Source organism: Caloenas nicobarica, chromosome 1, assembly GCF_036013445.1.
Source record: "Caloenas nicobarica isolate bCalNic1 chromosome 1, bCalNic1.hap1, whole genome shotgun sequence".
NCBI classification, from domain to species: Eukaryota; Metazoa; Chordata; class Aves; order Columbiformes; family Columbidae; genus Caloenas; species Caloenas nicobarica.
In genome coordinates this window covers 127,403,832-127,427,194 of record NC_088245.1, presented here as the reverse complement: position 1 = coordinate 127,427,194, position 23,363 = coordinate 127,403,832, and the positions used below count along the sequence as shown (strand labels likewise).

At 39.9% G+C, this 23,363-nt stretch overlaps 1 protein-coding gene across 1 annotated transcript; it reads right to left on the bottom strand.

The window, feature by feature from the left end:
• Positions 1-11,516: 11,516 nt before the first annotated feature.
• Positions 11,517-21,178, bottom strand: MRPL39 (mitochondrial ribosomal protein L39). The gene is made up of 10 exons (XM_065644714.1): positions 21,101-21,178; positions 20,507-20,713; positions 20,012-20,151; positions 19,433-19,532; positions 18,727-18,794; positions 18,045-18,157; positions 16,514-16,579; positions 15,240-15,393; positions 14,321-14,368; positions 11,517-13,080 (listed from the first exon to the last, which is right to left on the bottom strand). Exons 1-10 carry the CDS (start codon positions 21,150-21,152, stop codon positions 12,997-12,999), a joined length of 1,032 nt encoding a protein of 343 aa, XP_065500786.1. The 5' UTR covers positions 21,153-21,178; the 3' UTR covers positions 11,517-12,996.
• Between the last annotated feature and the right edge of the window lie 2,185 nt (positions 21,179-23,363).

The following is a 23,363-nucleotide window of genomic DNA, read 5'->3' as shown; positions in this document are numbered from 1 at the left end:
TATTGGGAAGTACTATCAAAGCTGGTATGTCCCTTTGCTACAAATCCAAAGACAAAAGGTTGAGTTTTACTGCAGATTCATGACAAAGGATCCCCTCTAATTGACCAATAGGTAAATAAGAATTTGGTCATTTGGACTGGAGGGGCAAAACTGGGTAATAACCACCTATCTAGACTAACAAGCTGGATGCTTGTAGTCCACCAATGGACTCGTGTTAAGTCCACTCAGGCTCTTGAGGTACCGTACAATGTTGTACAAATGTATAGGTGGGGAAATGAGCACTTGTTGCATTTAAACTAAGTAGTTTGAACTGTACTTGTGGTACTCTTTCTGAAGGGAATCTGAATGTAGACTATGATATGGATGAACTGATTAACAATTGATATTTCACTGACCAAAGAAAATCCTAGGTTAGAGAACAATGAGCTACCTATAGTTGAGCAGAATTCTTAAGTGCCTCAATAACTCATGGAATTTTAAAAAAATACATGTAATATAAAAATAGCTATGAATATTATGTCCATTCTCACATATTTTGGAAGACAGATTGCAAAGAAAAATTACTGTAGTCTGTAAAATTACCAGTAAACATTTTTTTTCAGTAATGCCATAGGTCTCAGTAAGGTCTCAATCAGATGCCTTAATATGGCAACAGAAATGAAGATAAATATTGTCACATACTGAGGAAATTGCAAGACAAAAAATTAAATACATGTGCATATTTGTATACAAGAGCAGAGAAAGTGTGGTCAATATTTACTACATTTACTTTTGGTTTTATCGCTTATACTTCAAACTAAGTCATCCAACCTTTTAGTTTACACCAACTGCCTCCAAGGCTCTTCAGAAAGCACTACCAGATTTCTTGAAGCTGTCATAGCAGAAGCTGACCTTTAGGAGGCATTTGAAACAGAAGAAAGGAGCTGTGGAGAAACAGTATTTGTCTGAAGGAGGGTGGTCTGTTAAGAAGTATGAGAAGAAGTGGCATTCAAGAGGCTATTTCAGCTGGAAGAGACCTACAGTGACCATCTTGTCCCTCTGTCTGACCACTTCAGGGCTGACCAAAAGTTAAAGCGCTTTATTAAGGGCATTGTCCAAATGCCTCTTAAACACTGACAGGCTTGGGGCATCAACCATCTCTCTGCGAAGCCTTTTCCAAGTAGATGAAGTACAGCAAGAAACATGGCTGGTGGAGCAGATCACTTCTGTACAGTACTGACAGAAAAGGAGGTGTTAGGAGTTGAATACAAATGGAGAATAACTAAAGCAGAGATGACACTGAAGGAAAAATTACGTGTTGTGGTTTGTGTGTCTTAAGTCAAATGTTGCTACTAAGAAAACCAGAGGGACACCTCAGAGGAATAGGCAAAGTCAGTGATTAAATGACAGCTATAAATATAGATATAGGTCTGCGGCCACGGAGGTGGGAGGAGAACCAAGAAAGAGCAGTCATGAAAAGGCAAGGTGGCACATTTTCACGTATGTCTGACTGTCAAACAGGGATAAAATAATCAAAGGGTAGAGCATGTAGCCTCAGAGATCAATTCTGATATGGACAGTTTTTGTGGCGGCAATAGCAATGAAAGCAGATATGAAGTATGAAAATGAAATTAAAATACACACTTATCTGAGGTCACTACAACAGATAGAGGAACAGAAAAGCAGATGAGTGGATGTGACCTGATGACCAAAGATCGGCAGATAAGATAAGAAGAATAAATGTATTATTTTGATGTTAGTGACTGAAGGAAAAGAGTGCTGGAAAGAGGAAAAGGGAAAACACACCAGATCTTATGAGCTTTTTCTTTTATAGTGTTGCAAGGGAAATAATAGAGCATTTTATTTTATTATATTCAAGCATGAGTAGATGGTCATCATTTCCATTGATGGCAGGGCCACGTTTTAGAGCTGTGTGAGCAGACAGGCAGCAATATATGTATTTGTTCATGTAATGGAAATCCGACAGCTGTACAAAAGGCTGTTAGGAAGGTTCAGCAAGAGGAAACACATGTCACTTCTCACCGCTTCCTGATAAAGCATGCTTCTTTTTTTTTGCCTTTAGCACACAGAAGCAAACTATGGAGATGCTATGCAGCTTTTAAACCCAAAAATTAAAATGCAAGGGTTCCAGCCTAGGCAAAACTATTCCACTACATAAATCCAAGAAAAAAAAGCACCAAAGACAAAGGCTTGTGGCTATGGCTACCTGCTCACCCACTTTTGCCTAAAAGGGCTGGCTCTGGAGTAAAGCTGCAGAGAGCAAATGTTATCTGAAGCCTCTTGCTTCCCTCACAGCCCAACAGTAATGCTGGAGGTAGGCATGTGCAAGTACAGCACCCATTCAGCTTCTTTAGAGAAATAATTATTAGATCCATTTAAGTGATTGATTTGGAAAACATACCTTCTCCAAGAATGAACACAGGAGAAGGCAGACTGAAGATGAAAGTGCTACCAACCACAAATAGCTTCTGCAAACCACAGATAAAAATATTCTCTTTTTCAGCAAAAGCCATAGGAGTCTCTGGCAAACCCTAAATAGATATGAAAGAATTAGGCTTTGGGAAGCATGGTGTAAAGAACAGCAACCTGGAATACATGTAAGAGAGTGAAAATTTATGAATGTGTTCTACAAATATTATTGGGGCAACAGACTCAGAGGTGACAGAAGCTTCTTGTAGCAAAGCCCTTGTCCTACCACTTGCTGTGATCCTTATCCAAAATTTAATGAAGCCAAAGGTAGTGTTTCCACAAGAGGAAGAGACATTTTACATTGAGCCTTTCATAAAGATCTATGCTTACTTGGTGACAGCAAGTGAATAAGTAGTCAGGGACCTAGAGACATTAAAAGTACAACAATTGAATCAGAATCTTAGGTTGGAAGGGATCTCTGAAGGTCATCAAACCCAAATCCCTACTCAAAACATTCAATCGACAATAAATTCAGATAAGACAATAGGCTTTTATTGACATAAGTAATTTGTTTGTATTTTTCCAAGAAAAAAAGAAAATTAATACCTTAACTCACATCTCTCATCCTCCTCCTCTGACCTGCACCCCTCACCCTCCACACACATGCCACATATGCACCCACAACATTTAGGAGTACTGATGTATAGATTTAGAAACTCTTCACTTCGTTGCCCACAAATGCAAATGTTACAACACAGGTCTCAGTGTCTGACTTCAGTAGGAGTTTAGCCTGAACACTTGACAGAGCTCTGAATCATCATTTTAAATTTGAGGTTTGGAAATTTCTAAACCACTTTTTTCTGCCTACCAAAATTTTACATTCATCCTGGAATTTTTGTTTGCCACTTACAGATCACAACCATGTACTTGGCTGGTTTCATTTAGAGTGGCACAAAGTGAAAGGTAATTTCCCTAAAACCTCTAAATTAGATCACAGTCTTACTATGACATTTTAACTTCCTCTTAAAGCATGTGTTAGTAAGAGTAGGGAAGTTATAAAAGTACATAAGTTTCTTTAAATTTACATACAGAAAAGATCTCCAAAATTGTGTCTTACATATAATGTCTTGTTTCCCATACTGTTTTTCTTGTTACTTTTTTCATAAACAACAGTAAATGGGGTTTTTTTTTAAGTGGTTACTGGGAGACCAAACAGAAAGCAACAAGATTCAATCATTTCTGAACTCTGCTCAGGAGCTGATATTTGGATTAGAAGGATAGAGAAAAGAACATATATTTCAGTCAAGACCTACTTAGCAGACCATTAACCGGGCATTACTTAGGCCTTTATAAATCCTGCTTGGAATGACTATCTCAACAATTCCATCCTTATTGCTGATGTAAGTAACCGAAAAATGCAAAAATATTTGGGGTAATTGGATATATAATGAGGATTCTTTAACCTTTCTTCTATTAAGTGCATTTCTACTTAATTATGTGATTTCTTTGCAGATTTTTTAAATATTTCATAGAATTACTGATTTCTAAAACTATCTTTTCCTTGTTAGTTTTCAGGAAGGAGCTCATAATAGGCTGAAAGAAGGAAAAATGTTCAACTTTGGTCAAAAAAAATCAGCACATTAATTTTATGGTGAAAGCATCAGTGGCTGGTTAATATTAAGAAGTGGTTAGTGAACAATGTACTGTTCAATACAGACAATTATAATATAATCATTAATCTCATTTTAGCCTACTGGAACGGGGGTGTGGGAGCCCTGTATATGGATCCTACACCAGCAACTAAATCTCTCCAACAGGTTTTCTCTCTTCTCAGTGCTCATTTATTACAGAATCCAAAGGAATATTTGTTGCTTAGTCACAAACACTGCATGCTGATGAAACTGTGATTATTTCTGAGCTCCGTTTCTTACATCCTGTTAAACAGTCAGCTCTCCTGATGGGCATTTTGTCTTAAGTCAAAATAAACCCAAGTCATTTTTGTGGGGTTTTTTGTTGTTATTGTTTTTTTTAATCTTTGGTTCTTAACATTTTGAGGAACTTGGTTGATATTAGAAGTCGTCATTAGCTGACATCTGAAGGGATACAAAATCAGGCTAGATGGTGCTACAATCTGTATTTCTTCTGTTCAAAGCAAGTAAAACAGCACAAAAAGGTGCAATAAGCAGAATGATGAAAGTCCCTCAGAGAAGAATAATAGTGAATGAACACTAGTTCTCTTATAAAAGTAACTAAAACAATTGTAGGTTTGACTGTTTTTAAATATATAGCAGATGGCTTCTGTGTATTTAAGTAACTGGAATCTTTTTTCCTCAGATGCCTGTCCTTTCTCTGACAAAAGCTTTTATATACATTTCTGTCTTTTTTTTTCTTTTTTCTTTTTTTTTAGGTATATCAAGGAGAAAAAATAGTGGTTTGAGTTCTTTATGTCTCATACACTAGTCACTGGAGTTCTTCTGTAGGCTGTATGTTGTTAATGCTAATCGTGATAGGGGTTTTTACCTCTGACTGACTCCTACATATTAGCATTAACACTGTATCATGCCTCTTACCAGAATTCACATGGAACAAACTGCTGCTGTGGGAGGAGAACAGAAATCGTGAATCAGAGCTATGCTGGGAAAACCTCTGCTCTACGTGTAAAAAGATGAGTTGTTCTGCATACAGGCACCCTTGCTAGAATGTTTGCTAGGTTCGGACTCACTGGAAAAAGCAGGGAAAAAAACAGTTTTGTTTATCAATAAGTCCTTATCAGGATGTAGAACATGTAACATTTTGAGCCCAAAAACCTGGTTTTTGTTTTGTCACTTTTCAGCTCTTCTGGCTTTACTCCCTACACAAATATTTCATTTCATTTAGGAAAGAAAAATTATGAATTAAACTTTTGGTATGTATAACTGTGCATTCTATTCATTTCTATAGAATTTTATTACATGCAAGAGAAAAAATGACAGAGAATGTTTCTCTGAGATTTTATAGTCAGTTCACTAGGAGAAATGGGTCAATGGGTCATTAGGAGAAACTGAAAATATATTTATTTTACTTTAGGATTACCAGCGCGTTCCAAACTTTCAGAAGAAGTCTCATAAAATTCAAGAGAAATAGGAAAGTATTGTTATATTTATATCGTGGAAGGTCAAAATAGATCCTGAATACACACAGTCACAAAAACTGAGTGATAGAACCAGTCTTTAGAACTCTCTATCTCTATCTAATTAAATCTGTATAATGAATAGTTCAGTTATGAAACATTAATTTGATGGGGGAGCAGAAGGGGGAAAAAAACCCCTCAAAGTACCCACCATTAATTTAAAAAGTAAGGTTGATATTTATGCTGTATCAATACACATAACCCTTTTCTGTTTGCGGTGTTTTGACTGTGAACCCCCAGTATGAGGTATGATTACAGAACACCTCCAGACTGCAGACACTTATGAATCAATGGTCTCACATGTAAAACAGTCTCACATATGAACAGTCTCACTGAATATGATTTTTCCACCCAGACAGAGCCCCTGCAGGGCGTAAATATTTTCCAAATCAGCCTGTAAGTTCAGTGGCTCCCCAGGGATGCACACAGCTAGGGGCCATGACCACCAAAAAGCAAAAACCAGCTTCATCACTTCCAAAGTCAGGGCCAGAGCTCCGAGAGGGGATTCTCCATGCAGTGAAGCACAGTTTGTTAAAGAAAAGCGTATTCCCATTCATTTTGCAAGAAAAATAGCTTTGAGAGTGGAGAGGAAATTGTGGCCAAAGAGAGGAGAGTTGATAGAAATTCTCATTTCTTAGGACTAGGATGAAACAGTGAAGCGCAGTTTGATTTCCCTCTCCATTTGAGGCAAGGTTTGGCAGTATCTGTTCTCTCACTGAGCCAAGGTGGTACCCAAGCCCCCAAGGGCATGGGAGCCCCAGGCTCACAGGGCACCGCTGCTCGTCATCTCCATGGTGCAGCTACCAGAGAATCAGCAGCAAGCCCAGCACTGCCCTGACCTGCTTGCAGTGCTTAGTGAGTGCCTGACTGCATGACTGACATAGAAAATTTTAAAGCTAAGATTTCAGTGAAACACAGAAATCTGGACATGTTGTTGAGTTTGTCTCCACAACTTAAATTCCCCCATGGGATGTATAAAGTGGAGCATTAATTGATTACATTTATTATGTCAATTGCGCTCACAAAAGGAAAATGTTACATGGTATTTTCCTCGGATCCTCATTGTATTCAGAGAAGTCTCATTCAGTGCACAGCACCCCAAGCCTGCAACGAGTAAGTGATTTTTTTTTCTACTTCTAAGGCTTTAATCCACATCAGAGCAGTGTACCTGGAATACAGTACCGTCCTCAGTGCTTGTGAATGACACAGTACTGAAACAATGGCCAGTTGTGGCTTCCTTACTTGACCCCAATTTGCCACTCCCCAGACTGGACTTCCCATTTCTATGCTACGTAAACACATGACAATAAAAGGGATATTAAGGAAGAAAACAGGTCCTGCCACTCACTATTCTGATTCGTAGTCTTGCTATAAATATCAAATGCACGTTCCCTTACATTGTCTCTGTTTAAAATACATTGAGTGACCTGCAAACTTAGGAAATAAATAGCAGATATAAATATGGTCATCAGACCATTTATATGTACATTTTCTGCAGAGCTGATTCCCCAGAAAAGCAGGCATATTAACTTGTAGATATTATATTAGCAGATATTACTCTGAAAAAATGTTAATGCTGTCCATGACTGGGGTTAAATCTTGTGAAAGACCACAGCATGATAGCATTACCATTTTCAGATGGTTGGTGTTCTCCAAGAAATATCCACTGCCAGCTCTTCCCATTGAATGCCTCTATGATATTGAGTTCCTGTGCCTGGATTCCTTTAAAAAAACTAATAAAATAAATGTAACTGCCCTAGCAAGTTCACTGGCTTCAAATATAACAAAATATTGCGATAAGCTGAGTGGTATAGCATTAGATAAGCTACCAAACAGCAGTAAGAAATTACTTCTTGCCAGAGGTTAAAATAGAAAGGGAAGCTCATTCTGGCTGCTGTCATAAAAGGAGTGATGCCTACCGATGATCGAGCGTTTTCATCACTTGCACATGTTCAATTTCCCAGGGAAGAGTTTCACTTCCTTGGTAAGAAAAAAAAATAACCCTCTCTTGACATTCAATTCCTTCTGTTATGAAGGAAGTCAGACTAGATCGTAATTGCCTTTTCTACCTCCAAAATCCATGATAACATGGATTTCAGAATACTTCTTCGGAAAAAATGCCTCACTTGGTAAATAATGTGTATGCAAGGCTGGAACTGACTCAGCTCAACCTTTCTACTGCCACCTCTTAGGACCAAGACACCAAGTAGCTTTAACCTTGGTCCAGAGTTTCTTTTTTGGTTAAAACCAAAAAAGAAAAGAGAAGGTTCAAGAGTCCCAAGCTCAGAGCAAATTTTCTGCAATTTGGAAAGGTTTCAACTCTCTTTCAAACAAGAGGTAGAAGAAGGAACAACTTGAATGCAAGAAGCTATGGAACTACTACCAAGATGTGCAAACTGGAAGGTGGTTTCAGTTCTTACCTTTTCCCCTGTCATCATAGAATCACAGAATGGTTTGGGTTGGAAGGGAACTTTGAAGATGATCTAGTCCACTCCCTATGCCTTGGGCAGTGACATCTTTCACTAGACCATGTTGCTCAAAGCCCCATCCAGTCTACCCTTGAACACTTCCAGGGTTGAGGTATCCACAACTTCTCTGGGAAGCCTGGTCCAGTGTCTCACCATATCCATCATAAAAAATAATTCTTCCTTATTTATTGCTTATCAGAATCTGGCCGGTGTTGTCTTCTGCTCATCTATGTTGGCGTAAATCACTCCTCCCTCCCCCTTCTCCATCATCTGTATATTGCAGTATGGTGTCTTCCTAAATCAGGAGTGTCAAACTACTCCTACATTTATACAGTCCTAAAATGACATTTGGCCCTTTGAAGGCAACCGCGAGGCAGATGTGGCCCCTGGTGAAAATGAGTTTGACACTCCTGTCCTAGATTTTTCCTTACCTTTAGCTAGGTCTACATTTCTTTTAGTGAACAGATAGAGTTAAAACTGCCTCTTTAAACCTGAAAAGCAATTTAATAAAGAGGAGAAATAACAAAGTAGAGGACTTGGCTTAATTCTGCAGTCTCTTTTGTCCATCTACCCTCCCCAAATTCCTGTAGTTTCTGGGATCTATAGCATTCAGTACAGAGAAATAACAATATCTACTTTTTTGTCACTTTTTTCAACTGACCTACAGCTACTTTCAATGGAGATTGGGCCAGGCCCCATGGTAGGCAGGACAGCACATACAGCATGACAGAATCACAGAATGGTTGGGGTTGGAAGGGCCCTCTGGAGATCATCTAGTCCAACCCACCTGCTAAAGCAGGGTCACCCAGAGCAGATCGCACAGGAATGTATCCAGGTGGGTCTTGAACGTCTCCAGAGAAGGAGACTCCACAACCTCTCTGGGCAGCCTGTTCCAGTGCTCTGGCACCCTCAAAGTAAAGAAGTTTCTCCTCAGATTCAGATGGAACCTCCTGTGCTTCCGTCTGTGTCCATTGCCCCCCATCCTATAATTGGGCACCAGTGAAAGGAGTCTGGTCCCATCCTCTTGACATCCACTCTTGAGACATTTATAAACATCGATGAGATGCCTTCTCAGCCTTCTCTTCTCCAGGCTGAACAGACCCAGCTGTCTCAGTCTCTCTTCATAAGGAAGGTGCTCTAGGCCCCTAATCATCTTCATACCTGCTGCTGGACTCCCTTCAGTAATTCCTTGTCCTTCTTAAACTGGGCAGCCCAGAACTGGATGCAGTGCTCCAGATGCGGCCTCAGCAGGGCAGAAAGAGGGATAGGATAACCTTCCTCAACCTGTTGGTCACACTCATCTTAATGCACTCCAGGATACTGTTGGCCTTCTTGGCCACAAGGGCACATTATTGAATCATGGTCAGCCTGTTGTTGACCAGAACTCCCAAGTCCTTCTCTGCAGTGCTGCTTTCCAGCAGGTCTGCCCTTAACCTGTACTGGTGCCCGGGGTTGTTCCTCCCCAGGTGCAGGACCCTACACTTGCCCTTAACCTGTACTTGTGCCCAGGGTTGTTCCTCCTCAGGTGCAGGACCCTACACTTGCCCTTGTTAAACTTCATCAGGTTCTTCCCTGCCCAGTCCTCCAGCCTGTCCAGGTCTCACTGAATGGCAGTACAGCCTTCTGGTCTGTCAGCCCTTCCTCCCAGTTTGGTATCATCAGCAAACTTGCTGAGGGTGCACTCAGTCTCTTCATCCAGGTCACTGATGAACAGGTTGAACATGACTGGACCCAGTAGTCATCCCTGAGGAACCCCACTAACTACAGGCCTCCAACCAGACTATGGACCATTGATCACAACCCTACACACCTAGAATCCACACCCAGCCAGAGCTCTGCCATACCCAAGGTCATTTTGGTATTTTATATTACCCCATAGCTTTAAGTCTGGTGTATAGAGGTCCAGGTGTATGTCAGAGCACAGTCCCAAATAGCTAGCCAGGCTGGTATGACCCTGTAGTTTGGCTAAAGTTCAGAAATCCTTAAGCCAAGAAGAGAAGGGAAGCATTACTCTACCCTAGCTGCTAGTAACATCCCTCTTGGTAGGCAATTTCAGCATTTTCTATGCCAACAATTAAATTACTTAGCTCGAGGACCAGATCTCCCTGTTGCTCCATGGCTGCCATGAGCATTGAGCACCATTTCCATTTGTTCTCATGCTCCTCCAAGAAACATCTAGGACTTTTTTCTAGTATGGCATCACTTCATACCGATTGGGTTGGGAGTACTCAGAGTACCTTATGATTCATCCCCTGAAGATGTTTCCCCTGCAAGGGTAGCTCTGAGTTGCTCTGTGGCAGAATAGGAAATTGAATCTACATCTCCTCCATTGAACAGTGCTGTCACCACCATACTGGTGGTAAGAAGTGGACACCACCTCCAGTTACCTGATTCTCTTTTTACTGCTGTCTTCTGTGAGAATCCTGGTGCTTTTCAAAGATGTCCTTCAGGTCCATCTCTCCCAAAGGAAAACCTGCTTTTGGGAGCCCACGTAAGCTGAGAAGTGAGCTAGCGTCACATTCTGCAGAAGTTTGAGCTTCCGCCTTCTTATGCATAGACCTCTGGGGAAGGATGGGGGGGAAGTTTAATCTTGTGTAAACTTCAGCTTGCAGCCCTCAACAGCATTTTCGGTACTGTAGTTCTGCATTTGCAGATGTCTCTTCCACGGGGATTCACCTGTGTCCCCATAGGTTGACTCTCGAGGCAGCCCCTCTCCTCCCCGAGCTGCTGCTCCCACCCAGCGGCAGGAGCTCTGCAGGTTCCCCAGGCTCTGTTGCGAATTCCCCCGCCAGTCCTGCACACACGTGTCTTACACTCAGCAAAGGTCAGGAAAGCGAAATTCCCTCTCCAGACTTTTCAGCCCAGATATATGCCTTTCGAACCGTTTCTTAACATTGCAGACCATAAAACTGGGTTCCCCACATCCCTGGGGGACACAAACAGAAAAGCTCTGAAATATGAAATTCCAGTTATGCTCAAAAAAATTTCCTAAGGGGAAGCAACATTTTCACCTTTCTCTGCAGGTGGGGGAATTCAGGAGGAATTTTGAACTGGATTCCCAAAATACAGAGCAGACATCAGGAGACTATATGGGTTGGTGATTGGCTTAAGTTGGCTTAAGATTCAAAACAGACCACCTAGATCAGATCCCACTGGTATCATTTCCCTGTGGTCTTGGGTTAATCAGAGATGGCAGGCACCTCAAAAAAAAATATCTGTGTTCCTCAAGACAGGAACCAATGCCTGCTTTTTCAGTAGCATCAGAGCAACAGGTCCAAAGCAAAAGCATACACCAGAAGGTTTCATTTAAGAGAAACATAAATATTTGAAATTCAGTTCAAAGATCATTTACAGCCTTAAGAAAATATATATAGTGTGTGTACTCTTAGAGTAAACCTTGAATAAAAAAATCTTATTTAAAAAAAATAAGCATCTGATACCATTATAAAATGTCCTCTCCAATATTAGTCAAGAAAAAGAAAAAAAGCACACAACAACAATAACCAGTTTTTCAAGTAGTCTGAGAAGGCATGGGCTGTCCTTTAAAGAGGTGTTGCATTTGGCAGGAAACATGGTCTGTTAGCACATTGAGGGATCTCAGACTTCATTGTATGCCAGTAAATCTGAACAGCTACAGAATGCACTAAGCACAGAAATGCACAGGAGCAAACATATTTTAACACATACCTTAAGCAGATTTCTGCTACTTTTACCACTTGCATTTCCTCTTCTGTGCTCTGGCACATTCAGCATTTACTTACTTTTTAGTTCAATTAAGCTAGGTAAGAGTTCCTTACCTAAATGTATAAATGTATTTTACAGAACTGCTATCTTGCTCTTACAAAACTATAGTGTCAATTGATTAGAAAGCAAGTGACACAGTTAATAGTAAAAACAGTAATTGGGATAAAATTGAGAGAAAATATTTGCACTTCAACTAGTAACAAAATCTCTTCCGGTATAACAGGAACAGCTCTAATGAGCTACGGATGAAAATACAAAATGCCAGACAACATCATCTAACAAAAACCCTTTCTGAAATTTAATTGAAGTTACCATATTTAAATATCGAAGAATGAAAATGCATAATAAATCTTACTACACTGAGGATGCAAGTAATACGCTACATTCCTGGTACTATTCTGGAAAATTATCTTTAACTGCATTTGGACAGCAGAAAATATTAAACTCAAATAACTTTTCAGCTTTTACATTCTGTTACTTCTGTCTAAGTAAAGCAATGACAATCATGCAGGTGTCTACTGAATGGAGTCTTTTGAATTGGGAAGACGAGAGTATCCGATTGCATTTCTGACAGGAAATCAAAATGAGTAAAATAAGAATAATCATTTGTAACCCTTTATGGGCTTGTGAAAGGGCTTTATTTTTTTCTTTTTTCTCTTTTGGTTTGTTGGTTTTTTTATGGTTTTTGTTTGTTTGTTTGTTTTTTTTAAGATAGTATTTGTCTCAACTTTTTGTTGTAGTAGGCAAAGAACTCAGTGGAATTTCATCTGGAAGTTCTAGCAAGAAACAGACACATCAGGTCAGAAGTTAGAAAGAAATACTTTCTTCATGGAATACCAAACAAGGGGTCTTGAATATATCAAGATAAAGGGGATGACCATTCCAGCTGCCAGTTCAACTACAGTCTGTAGGCCAAACTGCACTAATCACAAAGGACAACATCTGGACACATACAATTGTTGTCGAGATAAGGACAAGGGTAACTTGCAAGGTGAGTTACTGCAAATAAAATATTACCGTTTTTTCCTCTCCCTTTTTTTTTTTTTCAAGTGAAATTCAAGTGCACTGAAAGGTCTGACACTGGCTTTGTATCTATGCATGATTTAGGTCCACAGAATTCAAATGAATTATCCAAGACATTCTTCTATGTAGAACAAACAAGTCATGTAAAAATACACATTTTAATATGTACATTTAGAGGTTAATTTAAATTGATACAGTTTTTCCTTCTTCAGTTCCATCTTTTGCCTCAAGACATTCTGCTGCTGCTCCCAGTTTTTCTTCAGAGACCTGCATAAACATATTAATTTTGTTATATTTTTAAAAATTATTTAATTGTTGTTGATCCTGGAAACCCTCCCCTCATACTGTCACTGCAACAAAAAAGGACAGCCTACGAAGACCATTATTGTCTCCAGAATTAAACAAGCTGAATGACAAGCATCTTCAAACTAATTTCATAGAAAAATATCATGGGTTAGGCTCTGAACACATCCTTGGCTAACAAGTTTTAGTAGACATAGAGTAGTTTGTTTCCCCTTTCTCTTGCCACACAAATAATTGAAACACTTAATGTGAAGGCTCCAAAACATCTGCTGTTGAATTCTTATTAAGATTTCCTTGATAGTGAGTCTGGTTGTTCGTGGCTTATAATATTTTATAGTTCCATTTATCTTAAAAACTTGCTTTTTGCATTTATTCAGACATGGTAAGGCTTCTCTCGGATAAGCACATTTCAACTTAGAAACACGGGATGTTTAACAAAAGAAATGTTTGCAAGGAACTCTTATTTTCCATGTAGGCTTTAAACAGGCAAACAATATTCAAAATAGTGCCTTTACGCCCTTTACTGAAATGGCATGTCCTTTCCTCTCCAGTAACTTCCACCTAGGTTCACCCAGTGGTATTGGCATTTATCCCTGCATTTACTTGTAAGAAATATGTTCACATGTGTTCACTCAAACCTGTAGAAGAAAACTTACTATTACCTAACATCTAAATAAATGTAAACACATTATGACAATTATTAGCTCTCTCATTTCACGTTCAAGATTAACATAGGAAAAAATAATTTTAAATTTTGTATACATATGATACCAACATTAATTCTAGAGATGAATTTGAAAAATACCAATATAGCTTAAGGTGGTAATTAACAACAACTTATAGAGATTATTATAAAAAGCACATGGGATTCTCAGAAGCACACAGCTTCAGAGCCATAGGTAGAAAGTCTGATATAATTTGTTCCAGGTTTTTTTAATAGTAAAAATTATATCAATTGAATAGTGTATTTTTTTAAACAGTACAATCCATTTTAATAACCAGACTTAGGAAACAAATGCTAGCACATCCTCTACTACACAGCAGTGACATTTCCTGTGCATCCAATTTTTCTTCACCTGTGAACACTTCCATTCCTCAAGATATGTTCTTCAATATATTACCCACTTCTAATCATTCAAATCCTACTCTGTCACAGCATATCTTTATATTTGGTAAGCTGTACTTCACTACTAATGAGACTCACCAGCTTCTTTGATCTTTCCAGCAGTTTGTGCCACACGACGTGATGAGCCTGTATTGAACGTCATTAAATAACGTTACTGCAGGCATAAAAATATCATAGAATAGATTCTGACAAATGTAAAGAAATGATGGCACAAAACTACAATAATCCCCAATTCAGATGCTACAGCTTATGATTTCAGTGTCCAATTTGCCAGCATTCCTTTGGAGGACTTGAATAAATGTCTGCTGATTGCATCCATTAATTGTGTGAAATTACTGAGGAGGTAATGGACAAAAACGGGAATTAAAATCTCATTATGAGAAAGGGTACACAGAGGTGAGGAACCCTGTGCCCACTTGTCCCTTGAAAACTTGCCCAATTGAGACAAAAGCACATGTGCAAGACCACAGATCAAAATCATAAAAGTCAAAAGAAACAGGAAGAAAGACTCCTACCTCCACCTATTGTTCTGCAAAGCCTTTGTTTAAGACTGATTAGTGCTAGGACTTATTTTGTTACTGTTGTTAAGTTTTACTTTGGTGTCATGACAGACTTGGAAACGGTATCCTTTATCATAAGTTCTGCTTTTTCCTGAATCTGAATAAACACTGTCAGCAGCCTCAATTTCAGAAGATTAGCACACACAACTAACTAAGGCAAGGTAAATGAAATATCCATGCATAACTGTAACACCACTTTCAGTACTGAAAAATAACATCAAGGGCCCTCTGATGCAAACTTTTCTAGTTCAGATTTCACATCCACAATAGTTCCAGGAAAACAAACTCCAAATATCCAATGTAGCCATCATCATGAGCCTCCCCTTTCTGCTACTATTCTCATCTCCAAATTACAGTTACCAGCACAGCATATAATAAAGACCAGAAAGTAAGCCAAATGCCCTGACTTAAGGGAAAATCTGTAAGAAATACGTTACCTTCAAATGGATGGGCAGGGACACACCCTGGAACCTCCTTATCAATTCAGATTGGTTAGTCTGAAGATTATGGGCTGCCGTTATCTCATACTGGAAACAGAAACTTGTCCTTGGAATATGAGGGCCTTCACTAACATCTACAAAGTCACCAAACCTGATGGGATAGAGAAAAAACTCTATGTCAAATATATTCGGAGAGAAGTACAAGCCTATTTGTTTTGATTTTTGATTAGCAAATTTCTATCTACAGAACAGATTAAGGAAAATTCACACAAATCCCAAACCAAATCTAAACAAATCCCCAGTTCAGCATTTCTAGGTTTCCTGAAGCAAAAGTAGAGGTGACACAACTTCCTGAAATGAATTTATGAAATTTAAACCTGAAGTCTAGAAAGAGGATCCTAGCTTTAACAAATCTTTGAGGCCACGTTGGCTTTAAAACTAGGATAACTCTGTCATTCACCAGAAAAAAAGGTTTGTCTCCAAGATCACACATTTTCCACAGTACAGTGTTTACAACCTGCACAGGTTATTTCCAAGTCTTGGAAAACTGCAAATCAATTATGAAAAGAGAAAGACAAAAATATGTACAACAAAAGAACATTCAGAACAAATCTGTCCCAGAAATCAATAGGTGAAGCCATTTTCCTTCTTATTGAGCAAACTAGAGAGTAGGAAGAAGGAGAAAAACCAGACAATTTAGACATCTAGAAAGCTGAATATCCTACACTAGCCTAAGCTAGTCACAAATTCTTTTATTTGCCTATGATACAATACAAGCTTCCTGCCTCCAGCCTAAGAACCTTGTATCTTACACTGTAGCCCAGGAGCCAGCTCCATTCTCATCTCCAGCACTACAAGGCAGTAACTTGTCAGTTAGGAAGATCTTGACAACTTTGGAAGAAAAATCCACTGCATAATGCTAACTCTTGTTTTCAAACAAGTATTTGGTTTGTATTTTAACCTGTCAAGCTCTAGAGATTTACTTAGATTTTATGTAAAAGCATTTAAAGTAGTAAGACTTCTCTGGCCCTTACCACCTTTAACGTAACAAGAAACAGAAATGTAGTGGGATCCACCAAGTGTTAAGTATCAAAAAACAATGGTTGTATAAACAAAGAAAGAAAACCCAAACAACAACTTCAGATAGCAATGAATACAAGTGATTTCTAAATTAAAAATCATCACAAGTAACTTACTCTTTTCACTTGCAGAAAGTACTTGCAATATAATCAAACCTTTCAATGAATCGCTACAGAATGAATTTTGCTCACCTATGTAATGTTACAATTCCTTCCGCATTCTGAGAAGCTTTCTGTTCTATCATATCCATTTTGTACCTGAACACGACAAAAGAGTAGATTAAAAAAATCCTAACCTTTAACACCTAGTTCTTGTAACACTTAAGCAATCGATTTAAGGAACATTCTTAAAAGTTATGCTCGTATTCATCTGAGTTTTGAAACGGGTTTAAATTCTTAATTTTATATGACAACATGTACTGGTATGCTCCATAAAGCATGTCTATGTTATAGGAGAGCCATGCTCTCTCAGCAGTTTCATTCAGAAAGATAAAATGAACATTCTACTTGAAATAAAAATAAGAGTTTTTCAGGTCATGTGTAAGACTAGAAGACACTATCGGATCACCTAAACTGATTTTATTCAAGGTGCTTCCTCAACAGCTGGTCATCTGCAAGACAACAAAGTGTTCTCTGCTCTTTCTACTACACACACAAAATGTCTAAAGCTATTATCAAAAGTCAGTTTCCACCTGCTGTCAATGCTTGCCAGCCAACACAGCAAAGAGATGCTGTCGCAGTTGAGACAGACAAATGACATAGACAAAGTTCTGTACAAACAGCAGTCTCCATTTATTGCCACAAATGCTTTTTTATATAGTCTTTACCAGCTCATGTGTCTTTTTGCTATTGGTTACAGGCTGCAATAGTAACATATCATTGGCTAATTTTGCTATCGTCAATGTTACTCTTTTACTCCCTTTTTTCTCACGGGTACACCTTAATATCTTCACGGTCAATCTCTGTTCCCATAACCTCCGTCAGGGAATTCACAGACCTACCATAGTCCCCCACAAGATGCTAGTCTGTATGTCACATTAATATCATCTTCATTCGTAAGCTAAAAACACTAGTTATATTTGCAACTTTAGCTTCAAGCATTGTTTATTTTGGTTCAAAAAATGACAAATTATCATTTCTTCCCACCTCTCTCCAACCACCAAAAGCTGTGGACCAGAGAATTTCTATCCCAACACACTGCTTAAGTGTTTTTTCCAGTCAAGAACACTGGAGTGTTTTAAACAAGCTTTCTTTTATAGCACAGGCCAGAGTATTCTGCCCATTTTCCCCCTGCAGAGCTCAAAAACTGCATTTCTTCAAATCTTTATTTGAAGATACCAAGATATGAAAAAACTACATTTATTTGAATATGAAAGCCTTTCAGCAAAGGCTGAGTAACTAGCACACCAAGTCTAAGCACCAGAGCTTCCATTTAAAAGTAGTGAAATCTTGAAGGTCACTATTAAACTAAGAAGTCTACGGTCTTTCCATTTGTCACCAAACTACATCCACTAAAGGTGCCTGGTGTTGGCCTCTGGAGAGAACACTGAAAATGAAATAAGGTAGAGTGACAAAGAGAATGGAGGCATGTTCACTCAGAGTAGTGGGAGAAGTACCTTCTTACTTCACCTGTCACATTGTATTTTAGATTTACAAAAACAACCTGAGATTCAAATGAATTTCTAATCTACTTTCTAAAAGAAAGGTGAATTCAGACACTGACCTGTTATGCTGAAACATTTCACATGCTATTTTTGCTTCAACATGCAGTGTTTCAAATGGCAGGTCTTTATGAATCAGCTTTCTGGCGTCCCTTGTAAGAGAACGGAAGTTGTCCTAAAAATAATTGAGACATATAAAACTGTCACCACTGTTCTGAACAGACAAAGCATAGGAAACATCAAATATTAGCCAAAAAAATACAGATCATCTACTATAAATCCGAAATATAAGAATATTGCTGTAGGACTGTAACTCTTACTACTTATCTCTACAACAGATTGTTACAGATCATTGCTGTTAGAAAGACAGGTTCACTAACCTGGAATAGTGCCAAAGATGGTACTAAGGTCCCAACAGCCATGCCAACTATTTTGGGAACAGTATTTCAGACTAGAGCTACTCTAGCCCCATACACCTAAAACCTGTAGGTATCTGGAATACAGTTCGAAGTTTAATTTCATCTGAGAGGAACCCAGTTCGTGTGCTCTGAGACAGTTCTGCCATGAAAGCCAGTATGTGGTAAATGAGGAGATTAGTTTCCAAAAAATACTCCAGACCTAAAATGAAATACTAGTGTAGATATACCCCATGAAAAGAAAAAATCCTCATTACTCCCCCCTATTAGAAAGGAACCGTTGGACAGGGATGCAAACCACTTTCCAGGAAGACATTATTGTGCTTACATTTGTTGGCTTCCAGTCATTCAGTCTATTGTCCAAAATTACATCATAACAGAAAGCTCCAGAGATCACTGCAATTCCAATTCCAAAGGGAAAAATATTTATGTTTGTAACAAAGTACCTATTTCATTGCCATAACACACACTTATAAATATATAAAAATTAATGAGAAGAAAACCAAAATGATCTCAAGAAAGCCACCATAAAATATAAATTTTCTGCTGTGATTATGCAGTCGAATGGCAGATTAAACCTGTATCAGGTCACAGATGAGCAAAAGTTGTTACTAACCCTGTTTGTACTTCAATAGTCTTCCAACTTGATGTACACATGATAATTTTTAGTAACTCAAGAGCTCACAAGGTCACGTTGCAAATTTCACAGAAACACATCACATCTTCTAAATACCTTACTCATGTAACTTCACAAAAAAAAAGTTATGTCCTTACGTTACTAACTTAACTTACGAAATCCTAAGTGGTCCGAACTCCAGTTGCCACACAGACCAATTTTCTGTACTTTGGTAACAAAATTGTTTTCAGTGTGATTGCTAGAACTTGAAGGCTACAACAGCAGCATGTAACACACATATCAGTAAGTGCCTTCAATCATTGGAAAAGAAGCCTCTGACCTTCTTTTGTAACACTATTAGACACCCACTTAAGAAGCAGCAAAAGACAAGGCAATCAACAGAAAACACTTATATCACCTGGTACTTCTGGCGCTTTGATCAGATTAACTGAGTACTCATCCTTGAATGCTCGCTTTAAAACACATGCCATGATCATGGCACAGGAACGCCAATAGGCCTATAAAGAGAATTTCAAAACACAGATTTATTATCTAGAAGCTAACAACCCACACTAGATGAACATCAGCTATTTATTCCAAAAGAATACCAGCATTTAACTGAATTAGGCACAAACCTAGCTCTCAATCCAAGTATTACTTTCTTTAGTACTTAAACTTCTATTTGGAGATGATTAAAAAGAAAAATCAATCAAAAAAATCAAAAGTGCACTTAAAATGAAATCCAGATGTTTCCCTGGAGATACCTAAATCTGAAATCATAGAATACAACAACACAGGCTGAAAGAGATGCCCATACATCACCGAGCCCACGTACTGGTCCAGCTAGCTGTGATGTGCCAACCAACTATTAAAAAAATATTTGAGCTTTCATGACAACAAAGTTCAAGAACGCAAAGGGACATGGAACTGAAAGCGGCATACAAAATCGAGTGGTCATAATCAGGGTCACCTACAATGGGATAAGATGCAAACTTACCTTGTTTACTTCCTCTGGATCTTCATCTTTGAAAGTAAGGAACTGAATTTCACATGATTTGGTCAAGGGTCTGTACATATCCCAGACTTCACCATCCACAAGAGCTAGAACAGATTTCTTGCAGTGCCACTCACTTAAGTCTAGAGAAAGTGGAAAAAGTATTATACTACAGAATTATTAACCGTACTCCTCACAGTCAGCAGTTTAGACCCCTACCTTTGTAACAACAAATGGCAAGTTTCACTTTTGTAAATGCCTTGGAAGGATGAGCTGTTAACAGAGCCCCCCAAAATGAACTCAGTTTCCGCGGATGTATTTTAGTACAAATGTATTTTAAACATACCAACTACCAATATTCTGAATGCAAATTCGTTACCTTGGTCATCAAAATGTCAGTAATGATAACATTTGAAATTTGGATGACAAATACTCCGATTGTTGGCACAATATTCATCACTAGTGGCACAACATTAGTTTAAGAGGCCATTCACTTACGCATGGCACAATTGTACGGAGTAGACAAAGCTTTGTTCATCACAAACACAGTGCCAGGGTGCGATTTCCCCGTGTATTTTACTTCAATTTTCTCAATTCGTGGATACAGAGACAACTGCCTCTCTTTCTCTTTGGTAAAGAGCTCGTTACGCATCTGAACAACTTCTTCTGATGTCAGTCGAGAGACAGTCTGCGTGGAGATGAACCCTGGTAAAAGGAACGATCTAAAATAAGCGAAAAGGAGTTTTCAAAGCCTCTTTGTAAGATTTTGGGTCCTGAAGACAGGAAGACATGCCACGACTCTGCTAATCCATGCTAATCTCAATACGCGTGAGGTGAGCGCTTCGGCAGCCCCCATTGCCGTGCCAACATGAAGTCGCTACAGAAAACTTTTTTAAGCCAGGGAAGCTCAGCGCCGTTCCCCGGCTGCAAAGGCCCTTCCCTCACACAGGCCACCGGGCCCCGCCAACCTGCCCGCCCTGCGCCCCGAGCCGCCCCGCACGGCCAGGCCAGGCCGGGCCGGGCCCCTCCAAGCCCCGGCGCAGGACGAGCCCGCAGCCGGCCTGCGTCCGCGCCCGGCCCGCCGCCACTCACGCCGCCCCTCCCGCCCGCTCCGCAGGCCGCGGGCGGCCCAGCGCGCCGCCATCCTCCGGCCGAGTCCCGCGCCCCGGTGCCACCTCCCCCGGCTCCGCCGGAAACAGCGGCGGCGGCAGCGCGGTTCCGCCGGCTTCTCCGCCCGCAGCCGCCAGACGGCGCCGCGGGGCCGGGGCTTGATGCGGGGCCTGCGCGGCGGCGGCGGCGGCGGTGCGGGGTGGCTGGGACGGCCCGGGGTGCCGCGGGGGGCTGCCCGCTCCCGCCACGGCTTGTGACTCTCTTTGGAGGCCCCGTTACGTACTTACGAGCCCTGCTTGGCTGTGGGTACAACACGCAGCCCTTTTGCTCTTCTGTGTCCTCAACAGGTGTCTTCACACTGGCTGGTAACATCATAGAATCATTTTGTTTGGAAGGGACCCTCAGAATCATCGAGTCCAACCATAACCTCACTCTAGCACTAAACCATGTCCCTAAGAACCTCATCTAAACGCCTTTTAAACACCTCCAGGGATGGCGACTCCACCGCTTCCCTGGGCAGCCTGTTCCAGTGCTTCACAACTCCTTCCATGAAGAAATGTTTCCTGATATCCAATGTAAACCTCCCCTGGCACAACTTGAGGCCGTTTCCTCTCATCTTCTCACTTGCTACTTGGGAGAAGAGACCAACAACACCCTCCATGCTACAACCAGCAGCTTTCGTGTGCCCCTTAAGCTGTATATCCAGCCATCTCGTAAAAAGTATCGTGAATGTGTAGCACTGGGGTTACAGCATTAATAGTCAAAATATTCAAACGGGTGTTTGCTGCCCGCATTTTCGCAGGGGCAGGGCTGCAGGCAGCCCCTGCAAACTGCAGCTCCTCACCACCAGCTCCCCTTGGCCACCACTGACCTCCCTGCCACACTTCCTGTACAAAAGATTGAAGCCAAGCACAAACCAGTTACTGAGCAGGTAGGAAAACCACGGCTTGTGTTAACATTTGTTAAAATTTGTGAAATAACTCAGAGTTCGTTTCAGTGCTTTACAATTTAACTGATGGTGGTCTTCAGCCCAATCCCCAATTGGCAAAGATATAAAAACAGCCATCAAGTCTGCCAGTGTTGACGAGTTACACTGAATTAGTGTCATTAAGAGCTAAAGGATGTAATTAAACTTGGCATTAAAAAAAAAAAAAACAACAGTGTTAATACTGGAAAGTGCTGGTAACAGACAGAGCATTTTCTACGGTGGAAGCACGTCTACGGAGCAGCGGGACAGCTAGCTCCTCTTAGTTTGGTACCTGGCACCAGCTTCCCTGCTCACCCAGGCTCTCATCCAGGAAACCAGGTGTGCAAGTACGGTAGGTGTTCACGCCCTTCGTTATGTTATTTGATAGATTAAGATTTTCATCAAGTCAATCATCCTGCTTCCTCATTTTTTAAAACAAGTTAAACCCAGGTTACTTTTTAGCACAGCAGGTGTATTGTAGGGCTACATACTTGTGTGTGTAAAATGGTTTATAGCTTTGAGGTGAAAGGTCCTGAGAAAACACAAAGGTGCTATAATTATTTACATCGTTATAGCTCAACTACACCATTTCTTCTATTAACTTTTTATTCTATGGCTTGAGGAATCATTCGTGGTCAATGATCACATCACGTAATTGTTTTGGTTTAAATAGTAAAAAAAAAAAAATGGCAAACAAAACAAAGTTCACAATGTAGGGTATGAAAATAACATTTTTACACTATGAAGAGATAAATTCAAAATGTTCAGAGAATGACAAACAGAAACAAACCATATTCTGTGATTCTGAGGAAGTCTGGAACGGCACGAGTAAAATCCTACTTGCTACTGCACACTTTATTATATGTCTTTCTCTGTTTTAAATTGCTACTTTCTAATCTCTAAATCTTCTTTTGTACATGTATTTGCAAATTTTTATTCAGCTTAATCTTCAGGAAAATGGTGGTAGAATACCTAGTCACTCCTTCCACTTACTTGGTGTCACTCTGGAAGCACAATGCAGATAAAAAGCCATCTGAGATTTGTATCACACTGCAGGCTACAGGAGGAGCATGGCCATATCCCTCTGTCTGTTGGTAATCCTTGGATTACAGACTGACAGTGTGAAGCTTTACGCCCCAATGGAAATCAAAAGACAACCAAAACTGCTGGAAATCTCACCCAGGGTTCAGCTGGCATCTCTACATCCCCTGGACAAAAGCAGAAAAGAGAGACAACATTAGCATAGGTTTGTAGTTAATTAAAAAGTCCGGTCTTCAA

Bases quoted from the DNA above. Each gene is read 5' to 3' on its own strand.
- MRPL39 (XM_065644714.1), bottom strand. From the start codon at position 21,152: ATGGCGGCGCGCTGGGCCGCCCGCGGCCTGCGGAGCGGGCGGGAGGGG. The intron at 18,795-19,432 runs GTGATATAAGTG...TTGGAATTGCAG, and splicing joins CAAAGCGCCAGAAGTACCAG to TGATCTCTGGAGCTTTCTGT. The intron at 14,369-15,239 runs GTAACGTATTTC...CGTTCAATACAG, and splicing joins CCCTGCCCATCCATTTGAAG to GCTCATCACGTCGTGTGGCA.